Source organism: Harpia harpyja, chromosome 9 (genome assembly GCF_026419915.1).
Source record: "Harpia harpyja isolate bHarHar1 chromosome 9, bHarHar1 primary haplotype, whole genome shotgun sequence".
In the NCBI taxonomy this organism is placed as follows: domain Eukaryota; kingdom Metazoa; phylum Chordata; class Aves; order Accipitriformes; family Accipitridae; genus Harpia; species Harpia harpyja.
Window position 1 is genome coordinate 43,284,482 of NC_068948.1, and position 15,941 is coordinate 43,300,422.

At 46.7% G+C, this 15,941-nt stretch overlaps 1 protein-coding gene across 3 annotated transcripts in view; it reads right to left on the reverse strand.

Annotated features, from left to right (window-relative positions):
• BICDL1 (BICD family like cargo adaptor 1) overlaps positions 1-14,091 on the reverse strand; it is a 52,230-nt gene extending 38,139 nt beyond the window's left edge. For all 3 annotated transcript variants that reach the window (XR_008236595.1, XM_052796456.1, XM_052796455.1), the window contains exons 1-2: positions 13,736-14,091; positions 8,814-9,029 (exon numbers count right to left, since the gene is read on the reverse strand). Coding sequence is in view for 2 of the 3 variants with exons in the window: in XM_052796456.1 (XP_052652416.1) it covers positions 8,814-9,029; positions 13,736-14,083 (564 nt within the window). In the remaining variant the exon portion in view is untranslated. The remainder of the gene's footprint in view (positions 1-8,813; positions 9,030-13,735) is intronic.
• Between the last annotated feature and the right edge of the window lie 1,850 nt (positions 14,092-15,941).

Below are 15,941 nucleotides of genomic sequence, written 5' to 3' on the forward strand. Positions count from 1 at the left end.
GAAAGACTGAGGGACAAAAGGGAAGGGAGAAGCAATAAAGACAAAACACAATAGATTTTTTTTTTTTTTTTTTTTAGGTCAGATGAACTGCAGAGTGGAACTAATAAATTATATTTAAAGGGCAAATTCAAGTGAGCTGGATGCTTTAGGCACCCATATATCCCCAGATCTTGTAACTGTTCTGTTATAGCTCTGCATTTATTACAGATCTGCATTACTGTGCTAATCTTGGTAGAATCATAACCCAGCTGAAACTATCAAAGTAATTCTTCCTTTTAAAGATGTTCTTTACATGCTTCAGCATTAGAACCTTCCAGGGAAGAATAGTTAGGAGATGGTGAAAACAGTTAATGGAAATGTTCCCGATACTTCTGATCTTGGCAGTCCTGTCCCCCCCCCCACCCCCCCAGACACTGATGGGGATCTTGTCCATGAAGGAAATCTGGTGCAAATCTCTGCAGCTACAGAACTGAGCTTTTACAGGATACCTAACGAAAAAATTGTCAACCTGTATCTCTTCCAAATGAAATGCTCTCTTGGCCTACTTATGAGCAGCCTTTCACCCCAGTCACTCTGTTGTGCAGGTCACTTGATTTACGTCCTAATCTGTCAGTTGTTTCCTGTTGTACTCTCACCTCTAGACTGCTGCTTGTTACCATCTATGGTGTCATTTCCCATCCCCATGGGTGGTACTGCCAAGCATAAGCCAGCTCTGTATTGCATTGCAGCATCCATCAGAAGTCAGCAAGAGAGTCTTTCTCATCCTGTTCTCAAAATAAACTGGGCTTTGCTAAATGCCATTCTAAACAAAATGTTGATTAAGCTCTAGGTTGTTTTGCAAGGGGCCTTTATGATTTCATGGGTAATCAGAGCACCTAATACAGCTGGCAAAAAAAGTCAGTATAGAAGAGACCTCCCTCTTGAGCTATTGTCTACTAAATTGCATTTAGAAAAAGCAATCCTGCTTGGAAAAAAAAAGGAATTTAAAGACTTTCATTATAAGGTGTGCAGACTTTATAATCCAGAATAGCTCTTTAAAGATCAAATGCTTTTAATTGGGTTTTTCTTATGTAGATGTTTGCAAAGCCTTCAGTCATGTTTAGCTCTGGTTCTAGCTGGTAATGCAGTGGCTGGATGCAAACACCTTCTGTGTCCTACTTTCTAGATTCTCCTGGAGGAAGTGTTTACAGCAAGTGTGAATAAGCAGAAATATTTTGAAAAAATCTCTTCTGCCCACATGGTCCTACCTCTGAGCTACTGCATAATGAAACAATTCCTATAAACATAAAGACCTGGACCCAAACAGAATAGCCACTTGAAATTTTTGTGCAGTGCAAGAGGGGAGGAAGGGACTCATTCAGATTTTTATCTCCTCTTCCCAGAACAACTTCAGCTTCAGTTTCATTTCATGTTGGGTTCCTGCTTTCAGATGTTCACGGCTTAGTGATGCTGCTAATGTCTCAAAGCAGAAGCCTTGCAGAAACCCTCAAAATCTCTTCCAGAACTACTTTCTAGAGGTGAAAGCTGGGCTGTGAGCTGGGTTCAGCTGAAGTGCAGGGAAGAGCAGTGTACGGCTGACTGCTAGGTGCTTAACACTTAAGTATGTTTGTCCTAAACAGTGCTCTGGACACTCATTCCCTGCTGATGTGCTGCCCAGGGTGTGGAGGGCAGGGAGTCTGGGCTCTGGGGGTGCCTCATGGGGCCAGTCTCTGTTGCTCCATTCAGGCACCCCAAGCCTCTGAGGATGTGAGATGTGCCATACACAGGGTGGAGGTTAAGTGGCTCTGGCAGATAATAATTTCTGTTGCGCTGTGCTCCCCGAGCTGGACTTACAGTGGGAGATGCATTGTGCCAAACCCTGGTGGAGTCACCCTTGTGTGGGCTGACCGACCTGCTCACAAGGGGCTCTTTTTACCAAGGAAATAAAATGTTTACCTTTCCCCTAGCAGGCTCAAAAGCTCATTGTGGGTGGTGTGGACAACAGGCTGCATTAGGCTGGGAGATCTCCAGGGTGATTTTGGGGGAAAAACTGCCAGTGAACAGGGAAGGAAAGGCACCCGTGGGGTCATGAAGTGGCGGATGCTGGGGACACATCCCGGCAACGAGCCGAGCCCATGGGGGTGGCAGATGGGCCTCTGCCACCCACCCGCCTGCCTGCCTCGGACGTCACAAGTGCGTCTCCCTGCGTGTCCGCTGACTGTCACGGCATTACAAGCAGAGAAATCACACCCGGTTGCTACAGCAACGTCACCAGCTGGGACCGTGGTGTGCTGTCACCTAGCAACCAGCAAGGGGTCCCTGGGGATGGCGGGATCCCTGCTCCACTGCCCCAGGGAGGATGAGGGTCCCACCCAGCCCCTGGGACCGATGGATGCTATCCTTTTTCCCATGAGCAGCTATTTATGTGATTCTGCTGCCTTAATAGTAACATGATTTTTTTTGCCTTTATAGTAATTTTTAACCCTTTCCGTATGGAGTGCTTTGCACTGTGGTTCAGTAGCAGTGTGTACCCCTGTTTTATTCTGTGTACTGCTTTCTACCCATTCCCTCAGTGCTCACTGGTACTTAAAGCAAAGGATACAAGGGTAAAAATCTTGCATGAAATGGGTGGGTGCAAAATCTTTGGGCAAACTCTGTAGGGATGCCCCCCTCATCTTCGCTGAAATTACTTCTTCGGTGTTTGCTGCATTTATGCCTTAGTGTCCAGATGGCCCTGTTCCAGTTGGCTCCTGAAGCTCTGGGTGCCCTAAAATGGGGTTAATGGGTGCTGCAGGCTTGGCCAGACTTTCAGCAGAGGATTGAGCCTTTCTTCCTGCCTGTCTCCCTTCCTCCAGATGGATGGTGGGTGAGTGCCACTCAGCAGTGGCCTCAAGATGTTTCTTCATTACCTTCTAGGGCACTGAATCATTTCATTGAAGGACTTTGCAGGCGAGAACATGCAGCTGCCGTCACGTCCTATATTTACAGCTTTAGCATAGAAAGCCTCGGCACTCCAGTCCTGATGTGGCATGAAGCTGAATTATTAACAAGTGCACTCTGCTAGGGGAGAAGTAGCTGGTGAGAAGGAGCCTTTCCTGCATGTGTGCTTATCAGTATTCACGGGGTGATCAGGGATCTGGTTATGTGGTGCTGGGATCTGCTGATGCTCCAGAGGTGCGGGGAGCTGGAGGGTGCTTGATGTGGTTAATGAGAGGTTTGCTGGCTTCAGTGTTTGGCTCTGTCTTGTGCTGGTATCTGCTTTCCTCTCGCCTCACCATGTGCAACATAAGTGTGCCTTATGCCAGGCACAAAGCAATGCTGGAAGGGCTGTCTGCCTACCCCCAAGGAGTGAGCAGCCCTACCTAAGCTGCCACGAAAAGCAGGTACTCGAGCCCCTTCAACAGGAAGGAATGCTGCCATTTCTCGTGCAATCTCCCCCCTTCATTGAATTTAGACTGCTCAGAGGTGATGCAGATCAAGATTTGCTATGCAGGACTCCATGTGCTACTGAGTAGATTAGTACGGAGTTCCTTACAGTAAGCTACTCTGTACTGAATAGGTCCAGTAAACCCTTTGAGCCACAGCAAAAAGTAGAGGCTTTTTGTGAAAAAGAATTCAGTGTAGTGACTGATTTGCACCTTGAAATGTGGGGCTAGTCAAAGCAACTCTCCTTGAGCCTAGGTCCACTCAGGATCCTCTTCTGTTTAAAAATAAACCCCCTGAAGCAGTACTTAAATTCGGCCTGACTTACTTGCCTCTGTGCTAAGTAAGCATGGAGTTTCCCAATATACCCTGCTGGGCTTTTGGAGACAACTTAATAAACAAGAAACATAAGGAGGCTTGTATTAAGCATCTGTACAGATAAAATAAGAAAGATAAGCTAGCTCCTAGTGTAATGGCTACAGATCTCTAGCATGGCAAAAGCAGTGAATCTTGCCCAGCACTCTTGTTCCAGTAACTTTTTAAAATGATTAGTCTGGATTTCTTAAAACGAACATTGTTCCTATGCTGATAGACCCAACAAACAACCATTCAGAAAAATCTCTTCAAATCAATAATTGACAACAGAGCTGCCTCTCTTGTAAGTGTGTTGTTGACCACAAAAGGATATATTTAAAGTAAAAGTGATTTGGAAAGGGTAATATAATATGGTCAGCTAATTTTTGAATGAAAACATGTTCTCTCACATCAAAACCAGGCAGTGCCTGCCAGTCCTCTGAAGCTACGCCACATGTTGCAGCATGAAGTTAGAAACAAAACTCCTTCAATTGAAATATTTCTGAAAGGAAGGGTTTGTGGCTAGCAAATAAAAGCTCCTTTGGAGACTTGTGGGCTGGCTGATCATTTTCTTGCTGTACCAGAGGGATTGGCTGAAACACCTCATTCTTTGTAGCAGTATGTTGGCACTAGATGCTGAGCGAATATAAGAACTTGGTGATTGAGGGCCCCTCTGAGGGATGCCGTGGCAGCTGAGCACTCCTTTCGAAACACAAAGAGCTATTTCAGCGGTGCGAGATGATACGCTTCTTCCTGCCACTGAAAACAGATTTTCAGTGCAAAAACTACCTGAGCTTGACATTGTGAAATTACTTCCTTGTGCTCTATGTACCATACAAGAAGCCCAACTGAATTGGGAAGGATATATCCTCGCCCAAGCTACATGCAGCAAACAGTTACAGGAGCCCAGAGCTTGGTAGCAGGAAATGTGTGGGAAAGCCATCTGGTGAAGCCACCTAGAAACAGTGTGAAAGTCTTTTTTCATTCACTTCCTGACAAAGTAGTAATGTTGCCTCATTATAGGAAGAGGGCTGCTTGTTATTATTATTTGCATTAGTAGTTCCTAGAAGCCCAAAGGTGGGGACAGGACTCTTGCTGTGTTAGGTGCTGTGGGCACGTGTAAGAGGAGACCTTTCCCTATACCCACTCCCTCCAAATTTTATAACATAAAAGGACAGAAAGCATAGGATTTTTTTTTCCAAATGGCAAACTGAAACAGATGGGAGAGACTGAAGGAGATGGAAGCAGAACACGTGATCAAGCCTTGACTTTCTCGGCAAAACTGTACTTTGACTCCTATACTTTATCTTTGAGCATTTATGGTGAGTGGTACGTACCTTGGCATACTCCTCACAGTGTGCTCTGCAGTTCTCCTAGGTAAAATCAGCATTTAGCTTGGTGTGGGCACACTGCTGAGAGTTACTACATGCTTTGCTGTGCTGAGGCAGGGGAAGGGAAATCAAATCAAAATGCAGACAGGATTTTAATCATCACTTAGCAAATTAAAAAATAAGGTTACTGTGGAGTTCTTAAACTTGATCTTTGGCATCTGAATCATGTCTTTCACTATGAGCTCCCAGTCCAGCCCACCTAATTTCCCCATGGTTTAATACTGTTATGGCCCTGGGCAGTACCTCTGTTCTGCAAAAAGCACAGAACCACACCAAACGCTGTATTTCAAGAGGAGGCAAAGTTCCTTATAGCCTACTTACTATTATTAGATATGTAAAGTTCTCCTATATCACCATCTCATCTGAAGACCTCAAATCATTTTACAGACCTTATTTTAGCCTCTTGGCAACTCTGAGGCAAGACAGTTATCCACATTTTTAGAGACTGAACAGACTTAAAATCCCTATCCTTGAGTTTTCCTTATCAGTCTTTGCCAGAATTGAGGATAAACTTTTTCAGTCCCATGCTTTAATTGCAAGAAGAGCTTTCTAGGTCCCTTTGCTATCCTTGTGTGGGTGTGTGGGACTGTGTGCTTGGTTGGTTAGCATTTGTGTCAGGTTTAGATGAAAAAAATATGTGCTTGGGTTGGCCTTTCATCTCTGGGGAAGGCAGGGTTAAAAAAATGTCCTAAAGCTTAATTAGTTGGTGAAAGAATATCATAGCAGCAGGAAGGAGGAGGGGTAGGATGAAGGAGATAGTGGATGCTGCCCTGCTTTGAGGTAAAGGGGCTGAAGCCCAGGGATTCCATAAGGAGCAAGCAGGACCATGTGGGCTCGTAGCTCATGAGGCCAAGACTGTCATTTGACATATAGAGCCTAGTGCCAAGGGAATACCTTCCCCAGGAGAGAGATGCTCAAGTATTGTGAAATTGGGCCACAAGGTGTTAATTGCTAAAAACTTTAGAAATTCAAATTTAAAGAGCTAATACCTACTAGCGTAGAATGACTTGTACCAGAGCAACCTGTATTTCTGCCCTGTGAGTGAAGCCTCTAATAGGGTATACAGTGTCAGATGGGGCAGAGTTGACGCTCTGAATAAGGCTTTCATTGCCTTATCCCAGACTTCTCATAACCCTCTCCTCCCAGACAACACACTGTGGCACAAAATGCAGGTGCGAAACACAGAACCAGGAACGCAAGGAGGATACCAGCAACACCTCAAAGTGCACGGCAGCTCTAACAGCACTTCTTTGTAGGGTTTTTCCTCTCCCAGTGCTCAGTTCATGATCCCTAGCAAGACTCCAGCCTATGGCAATACGGTTGTAGGCAAGCACATCCATGCAGCTATATTTGTCCTTTTTATTTATTGAAAGTCTAAGTAGTTAACAGGAGCCAGAACTATGTGGGTGCAGGGTTTAAGTACTACCATTGCCTAAAGGATTACATGCATAACCTCTTCAGAATAAGAGATCAGACAAATAAGGCTGCGATTGCACTATGGAGCAGCAAATGTGGAATACTAAGCACCCAGTAATCAAGTGCTAATATAACACTGAGATTTTAAAAAGCCTCGATTAAAGCCCTGGGTGAATGACAACAGACCACTCCCAACTGTATTTCAATTTGCCCAGATTCTCGTGACTCTAGGAAGACTGTTTACACCCTTGCTATATCCACTTCTATATTTGAGTTACTACCAAGTTTTGTCCAGGTGACAAACTCAATGAGCACCGAATTGTGCCTCGGCAAGCATTAGCTGTCTCTATCAGTCTGCCTTGTCTGCGCTGGAGAACAACAGTCCTCTTCTCCAAGCTGGGAGCAGGGCTGGGCTGGAGCAGGGAGGGCAGCACCAAGACTCAACTTTTTCCCAGAATGTTGCAACTCTGAAGTGGGTGGATGAAGACTATTTCTGGCAGTAATAGGGAGCTGAGGGAACAAAACCCATGCGTGGACATTGCATGCTGGTAGACCTAACTTGGTGGTTCCTTTGCACAAGGTTTAGCTGAGCGGCTGTCTGAGCATCTGGGCTGCGAGAGGCTCCTGTAGCACGAGTGTCACGTCAGGATAATCCCATGCGGTTTAAAGCCCAAAGCAAGCTGTCTGGTTTTCCTCTCCTAGACTGATCTTTCAGTTTGTGCTTACGCTGGGACCATAACAAATATTACATTTTCCAGTCAGTGATGGAAATCATGCATACACAGAAAATCATTAAGGGTCACCAAATCTGATGGGAGCCAAGTTCTTAGCCCTGGGTAAGAAACCTGACACAATACAGGAGTTCTGCAAGGGCTTGGGTGGAATCTTTCATCTGTGTTGTATGTGAAATATGCTCTGTTCAGAGAATAGGTGAAAGATCTTCACTAGCTCTTCTAGGGAGATATTGCTTTAAAAAGATGGATAAACTTAACAGTGTTCCTGAGTTAAGGAAGTTGGGGTTTTTTTTGTTTTGTGGTTTTGTTTTGTTTTTTAAAGCCAGTTAAAACAAATCCACAGACTAAGTGGCTTTTTTAGTACGTGACAAGAAAATCTATAGCAGGATGAGGAATGATTTCCTCAAGTGTCAGTACAGTGTTATACCCAAGACCTGCTCTTCTCACCTCCAGAGGCACAGGAAAACTGCATAGTCAGATCGAGTAAAGACAAGTGAAGAGACCTGTACACTTGGCCCATTTCAGAGTCTTCTGGTCCTAGTGTTTTAGTCGAGGTGGACCCTCCCTTAGGCAATCCCTGTGTCAGCCCCAGAGACTCACCCCTGACAGAATCTAGTCTGAAATGTGCTCTTACAACATTAGATGGGCTTCTTCCACGCGAGTCTGTGGTGTGTGTTTTTGTTCTATGCTATTTTGGGGATAAGCAACTGGTGAGAAGAAAAAGCTTTCATCTGCTGGATTAACTGTGTTCTCAAGCATTAAAATTATGGCTTGTACTAACTGTCCAGTGGGGAGAAAAAAAACAGGGTTCTTAATTCTAGAAGACAGGTTAACTTCTGGGGGAGAAGGCAGAAATTGTTAAGTCTTTTGCTGTCAGAAAGAAACCCATGCTTGGAAGTATTTGGTCAATTAGGCTGATTTGTAGCAGCCCCACTATAAATCCTCTTTCATTCAGAGGCAAGTTAAGCTCTTTTCTGAAACATGCCATTCCAAGGAATTTCAGTAGGTTCTCACACATCTGACCATGGCAAAGTTATCTGTAGGGACACACCGTCTTAGAATGACATGGTATGTTCAATTCTACAACATTATAGCCGATATATGTCAAAAAAGGGAGGCCAGCAAAAAGCCTTTCACCTCGCTGTCACAGATTAGCCTTTTTCTTGCGTGCTACGTTTGTTCAGCTTATTTGTAAATTAGAAACAGATTTTCTAAATCAGTTTTGGATAAAAAAACAGTTGCGAGACATCTATGCAGTAAATGACCACTCAACCCAGAAACATAACTGTTTTGCCAGTGAAATGCAGTACTCCTTAAAGGTGTAAAATTCAGTTTAAAGACAGCATGTTTTATAGGGACATCTATGTAATCTGACCAGATGCAGAACCATTTTTTTTTCCTTAAAGAGGAAGCTTTCCCACTTATTTGCCCGAAAGTTGGTTCATAGCAGAGCTGCGAGCCTTTCCCGTGATGAAGGTGGCTGGGTGCCTGCCCTCACCCTGCTGCAGTGACTCACCCTGCTGAGCTGGTCCAGGAGTCTTTGGTTCTGTTCGGAGAGTTCCTGGACGGCCCGTGTCTTCTCGCGGTCAGCTTCACGCAGGTGAACCTGCTGCCTCTCCAGCTCGTCCTGCAGCTGTTTCACATCACTTTCCAGTTCAGACACCCTTCCTTCCCATTCTCCTTCTTTGTTCTCAAATCGCCTCCTTAGTTCATGTTTCTCTTGTTCTAGGTGCTAGATAACAGGGGGGAGATGAGGTTAGGAAGGGAGGAAAAAAGTGAACACTGCCTTCTTTTCCTCCTCTATGCTTAGGGCTGAAACCTTTTGTGCAGGAAAGAGAATGGTACTAGAGCGTGACAATGCCACGGAGGTGGCAATCCCATGTCAGGGCAGGTCACTGGCACTAAACTTGCTTTCCATTTTCAGCAATTGGCCTGTCCTTGGCCTCTGGAGATCAGCACATTGAATTTTTACTGAAACAACTGCCAAAAGAGTAAAGCAGGCCACATGTCAATAGGCAGAATATATAGTTCAGGCAGGCCAATTGATTTAGCAGAGCCTAGCTTTACTCCAAAGCAATATTTCAGTGGGCAGTGGCACAATTCTTTTAAAAATTGCCTTTATAGTCAAAACTACACAAACTGTATCCTTACTGCTGGTGAGGTATCTAGATGAGGCATCTTTCTTGTCATATGGGGCTTATGAACAAGATTTGAATCATCTATCCATTTGCTCCTTCTATTCCTGACCTAATTAGTTGTCTGGTAGTTTGATAGTGCACAGTAACTCTATTGTTTGATGCAGTCCGCTCTGGAATGGCAATGGATGCAATGAAGTAGTTTCTATAGACGTTCCATACATGCACATTCTGAGTTGCAGTTTTTTTTAGAAACCACTCTCAGTTCTGGAGACTCTGCTCTGCTTAAGACTGGCTGGAAAACGAGGGACAGCACAAACCTGGTGGAACTTTTGCATGTTTTACAGGCTCAGTTAAATGAGGGCTTCACTGAAACAGAGCTGCAAATCAGGTCAAAACAGATTTATGTTGTGCCTATTTGAAAGAATCCCTGCTCTGAAACCCTGAGCTTGAATTTCCCCTGGTGACTGAAGCCATGTGCATACTTGCAGAACAGTCACAAATTGGGGACATGGGCATGTCCCAAGATTAGCAGGGAAACCTGAAGAGCAGGAGCCCTCTCCTTATTCGTTGTCTTCTGTCCCCCAGAATAACCTGCTGCGACTCTATCAGATTCACCAGCCTTTTAGGAATGCATCTTAGCAAAGAACGGAAACCCACTGGGCCCAGCACTGGCAGTGCCTGCCCATTTTTCCCAGGGTATCATCCCCCAGTGAGCAATCCTCATGCCATTTATGATAGGAGGGGAAAATAAACCTGCTAGGAGGAAAAGAAAATTGCACTGCATTTATGTGAAGTGGCTTTTTATTGCTTTTTAGAAACACAGGCTGTGAGGTGGCTGTTTCCCCTCGGTGCCTACTGCTGATGACACACAGCCTCCCTTGCAGCATCTCTGCCACCTTCCTGAGCAGGTCTGAATGTCAAAGCTCTCCACTTGTCCAGCAGCCCTCTAGCCTGCGTTATCACTAATCTTCCACCTCTTGCTCTGCAGAAGACGCACGTTTTCTCTTTCTTGATCTTATCTCCAAATCCTTTCCTATGCTCCTTCCAGCGCAGTGTAGCAGCACTCTGCTTGTGTCCTTCCAAATTCTTCTGCAAATTTAGGACTTTCTGGAAAACTCTCAAATGTAAGGGAAGGCTGATTAAAAACACTGGTCCAAAGCAAAAGTATTTCCCTGTGTTTCAGACACTAAAAGAGTAAGCACCCCTTGCAAATGAGAGTGCTAAGTATTATTACAATTATTTTTAATGCAATAGGCAGGCATGAGATCCCAGCACCAGGCCTATGACAACCATTGCAAAGAAATCTTGTTTGTAGCCTGAGTGTGGCTGGAGCAGCCACAATTTCACTTTTAGCAGCACACTGAAAAATGCTGTCTTTTATAGCTCTGTCTCATTCACTGCTAGGCAACGTTTAGAAAGATCCAGGGCCTTCTCTAAATGGAAGATGAAACTTCAGCCTACTGAGGAGCAGCACTGCAGCCAAAGTTCCCCAGACATACTCAAATGTGATTTAGAAGCCACAGATAAGCCTTGTCAATCATTTAAAAACCACTTTAGTCCTTTGCTGCAAAAGAAAATCCACACTATATACAGCTCCAATAAATGGCCATCACACAGGTTGGAGTTAGAGGGTGGCAAAGAATATCAAGTTTATGCTGTTGTGATGGAGAAACCAGAACAGTGCAGTGGGGCACAGAGAGGCTGTTGCAAAGAGGGAGGATAAACCAGACTGGACGTGCTGACCAATTCCTCCTGCCTCTTCCTCTCCCAGCAGCTGTCTCCCCTCACCTGCCCTCACCTCAGCACCTGCATGGCTGCAGACCTGGATAGGGTTTTTTTGCATGTAGTGATGACAGGGCAAACTGCTGTCCTCAGGAGGGGAGTTTCTTGTTTTCCAAGCCTCTCTCCATCCACCAGCTGCTCACTGATTTTTACACAGAACTGCTTTCTAAAAGATGTTTTCTTCTGCAAACAGCTTCTCTTCAACTTAACTGAGCTGGGCTGGTCCTCATTTAAAGAGATGAGAGCAAGGGGGAGTTTCCCAGCTTGGACACGGCAAGCTTCTCTGTGTCAGAGGAATGGAGGTATTAGCTGTTTTAATCCCTTACAGAGGATAAAACTGACTAAGATCACATATCAGAATTTATTACAGGACTTCAATTCCATGATTAGAAATTAATTTGAATTCAGGCTGTGAAATGAAAGAGTTGCCAGAGTAGGTGTATGGTAGGAATGCTGCACTTCAGTAATGAACCCACAAAACTAGCACATATTTAGTCTTGAGGCAAAGCACCAGAGGAGCATGCCAGCACATTGGCTGCTGGGAAATGGAGAGGCTTCACTGAGCTCTTGTAACCAACTTTGAACTGTTAACCGGGAGAAAATCTCTCCTAAATGCTACTTAAACATCACTGTATCAAATGCAGTTGCCACCATGGATCTCATCTGAGACTTTGCTCCTGGTCATCATCAGAAAGTTCTTAGCACAGGGAAGGAGGTAACAGATGTGGGTCCTTCCTCCCTGCTCCTCCAAAATTGAGAAGTTTATTGTGAAATTTTGTTCACTTCAGTGGCAACAGGAGGAGGCCAACATTTAATTGGCAGAGGCTAGGATTACCAGGCTTGTGTTGTAGAAGATTAATGTTCAGGTTTGATTTTTTGTGTGAAGTATCACCGTCTTAGATCTACCAAAAGCAGTGGAAAAAATCTGACCCTTAAGTAGATAACACTAACTCCTATCAGATGGGTAGCCTGAAAAATAGCAGTCCGTTATTCAACTGGAAAGTTAGAGCAGTAGTAATGGGATGAAAAGATGTAAACAATTGGTTGTGTTTACCATCCCTTCATTCACCTTCTGAATGGGCCCATAAGAGCAGAGGTAAACATTTGGGTGATGTTATTTAAAGTACTATAAAGTCACGTTTTTTCCTCTCTCCTTTTCATCTTTACATTTTGCAAACAGCGAGTGGTATTTGAGACTCCTGAACTCCCTAACAGGCAGCTCAGCAAGTACCTAAACTTGTGTATTTTTCCCTTAACAGAAGGAAAGGTTCTACTCCAACTCATCAGGAAAACCACGTCAGCACGCCTCATACGTCTGTTCTTGCTTAAAGATCAACCTGAAAACATTTGCTCTGGCAAATTTTAATACTCTGGGAAATTCTAATCTGATAAATAGTGCCACTAAACAACAATTAGAGCAAATGTCACCTTTGCTATTGTTTCTATCAGAATAGTAAATGCAGAGAGACTTCCCTGCAAAGAGCAAGGGATCAGCTAGGGTAAAGTGCTAAGTTTAATAATAGAGAGGAATTTTGTCAGGAGAACAAAGGCCATACAGTAATTTTACAAATCCTCTTGAACTTGAGAGATGTCTGTGAGGAAGGAACACAGGAATATGCAGGACTGTGCAGAAAGAACTGGTCTAGGGCTGTGACTTGAAATTTGAATGTTAATCCAGCACTGTTCAAACTCTGTCCAGAAAGGTGAGAGAGGCTTTTTCTCAGACTTCTAAGCAGTATTACTTGCTGGGAGAATTAAAATTTCAAGAGTATCTCTGAGAAGAAGAGTGGGGGTAAGAGTGGCTCTCTTACATAGTTGAGCAAGAGAGTTGTTCCAAAAAAAGCTGCCTGCACAAGTCTTTTTCTTTGTAATAGCTCTATTTCATCCTTAAAAATCAATAGATAGCTCAATCCACTGAGGTCCTGGCAAACAGCTCTCTCCAGATACCTGTAGGTATTTTTCAGAGCAACCAGCTAACAGAGATGTATCATTAGGGCTTATCTCCTGCCATGCCTAATGCCTTAGCTGCAAGAGCTTAAGCGTAAGGGTTACATATGCTCTGTAGCTCAGTACCTGCTGTATAAATTTAACTTCCGAGGCATTTCCGTTAAGAGATGAGCCGAGCACAGTGCACATCTCCTTGCCCAGGTGGTACCTGGGTCCTGGGGCAGAACGGCCCCCCGAGGAGCCTCTCGAAGCGAGGTGCTGCAGCCCGTCCCCGGGCCGATACGGCAGCTCGCAGGCGGGGAGCGGGGAGAACAGCAGATTTGCCTCCCCCAGGCCTAAGAGGGTTTTCTTAGACCCCTTTCTTCCCGATCACGGCCACAGGGAGTTCTGTGGGCTGCCCGGCAGGGCCCGTGCCTGCCTGCCGCCCCCGGCATTTGGCGGGGACGGGGCCGCTTTTCGCGGGGACACACCGCGGGGCTCCCGGGGACCGCGGCCCTGAAGCGGGGGCCCTTGCGGAGCGCTGCGGGCCGGGGGGGGGGGAGAGGGAGGGAGGAGGGCGGCGGGGCCTCACCTCCAGCTTGTCGGTGAGCTCCTTGTGCATCCTCTCGTACTGGCGGCTCATGTCCTGGTTGCGCTCCAGCAGCGCCTTGCCCAGCCGCGCCGCCAGCACCAGGTCCTTCTCCTTCTGCCGGATCAGCGAAAGCAGCTCGGGGTCGCGGGCGGCGGCGGCGGGCGGCGGCTCCGGCGGTTCCCCGGCGGCGGCCAGCAGCGCCAACTCCTCCTCCAGGGCCAGCTCCAGGGCGGCGGCCGCAGCGGCCCCGGCGGCGGCAGCGGCGGCGGGCGGCTCCATGCCGCCGGCGCTGTCCGCCTCCGCCGGTGCTGACCCGGCGGCGGGCAGGCGCAGGCACGGCGCCGACATGGCCCTGCGCGCCGCCGCCGCCGCTCCGCTGCGCCCCCCGCGCCCGGCCCGCGGCTGCGGCTGCTGGGCGGGGAGCGCCGCCGCCCCCGGCCCCCGCCTCCCCTCTCCCCCCCCCCCCGGCGCCGGGCCCCGCCGGCGGCAGCGCCCGCGCACCGCGTTTGGCGACGCAGGGACGGGGCAGCGCGGGGCGGGGGGACGCCGTGTGTTTGTGCGTGGAGGTTTCGTGCTTCTTAACTGTGCCCGGATCCTGCTGTGCCTGCTGGAACCGGCTGCTGCCATCAGGTTTCGCTATTTCTGCTGCAGGCCCAGGCCAAAAATCCCCCCGAAACATTGGCGTGGCCTGAAAAGCCCAAGGAGGGAGCTCGGCGGCCCCGAAGGGGCACGGCGCTTTCTTCCTGCTCGCCACCTGCTCCTCCAGATCTCTAGCTGGCCTCTTTTGGTTACGAGAGGAGCTCTCGGGATCTTTCTACTCGGTAGTTCACCCCTGGAGAGCGGACTACAGCTTCCAACAACCACTGGGGCTTGCTTTCAATTTCGGATTATTTAGGATGTTCCCGGATAAAATTTGTCTTAAAAGCAGCCTTAGTGAACGTTGGGAGTTGTAGTCAATTCAGCTCACAGCACTTTTCTCTCTGGGAGGAGACTCTGTTGGCGGCAGGACCGGTTGGTTTTTCAGTTTTGGTTTTGTTGACTTTCTCCCCCCTTAGATCCAGGCATCACTTTCCTTCTTGCCACAAGAGGGAGGCTGAGGCAGAGTAAGGTGGGGTAAAACTGTGTCTCGTCACATTTGCTAAGACTGCTTTTCTTCAGTGTCTGATTATGCTTTAATTTCAAGTGAGGCTTTGATAGTGATTGAACGATAGCATGTTTAAGGAAACCTGTGCTTTTGACTCCCAGGTTCTGCAGAAAGAAATGATGAATATTACAGCTTTTCTCTTTAGACCATGCTTCCATGGGGCTTGCTTTCCTTCCTCCGACAGAAGATTCACTTAGACTGTGTTAATCTGTATGCAGCTGCCCCAGCACATCAGTCCAAGGATGTTTTTGGCTAGGACAGTTGATGGCTGATGCAGTTTTCTAGCAGGGCTGGCTCCTGCCTCGCGTCAGACCCAGGGCCCTGGAGAGCTGCTGATTATTCATATCGGTTAGAGCATGAATTGTGGGAATGCAAACTTCCCTCCGGCCATCTGCCACTGGGACTTAGCCTTTCGTGGGGATACGCCCCAACAGCCCAGCTAGCAGGACTTGTCGATACTTGGCCCTTTTCCTGGCAGCATCAGTTAATGCTAGTGGTGCTTTTTGTAATGTGAGCACCTGCTGTCCAAAGACCAGGCAGAGACCTGGTACCTCATGCCATGCTGCCTGCCAGCATCCGTTGGTAACTGTTGGCTATTATGACTGTGATTTCTTTTGCGCTGGTGACCCAGAGGTGACACATTCTTTATCTCATAGCAATTCCCCCAGGCACCAATTTTCCTAGCTCTTTTGTCCTTGCAATCAACTGACACTTCCATTGCTGGAAAGCGGGACTCACTATAAGGCCAGATGATTTGAACAGTATTGGCCCTTTTAAAAGAATCCCCCTGCCCCAACATGGGAACTGTGCTTTCACAGATTTGATCATTGCTATTTAAACACAGGGGGGCGTTTAATATTTAAACTGATTGTGAGCACCTTCTGCTGGAAGTGCCTACTACAGCAAACCAAGCCTTCTGGTGTGATTAATGAAATCCATTGTGGCATTAATTTTCATCTCTAATGCTTCTTTCAGTGTATAAAACAAAAAGAGATTATACTGAGATGGTTTTAATCCCGCAAACAAAGCCTGAAACAAAACGCATAGCTGCAGCTGTTAGGG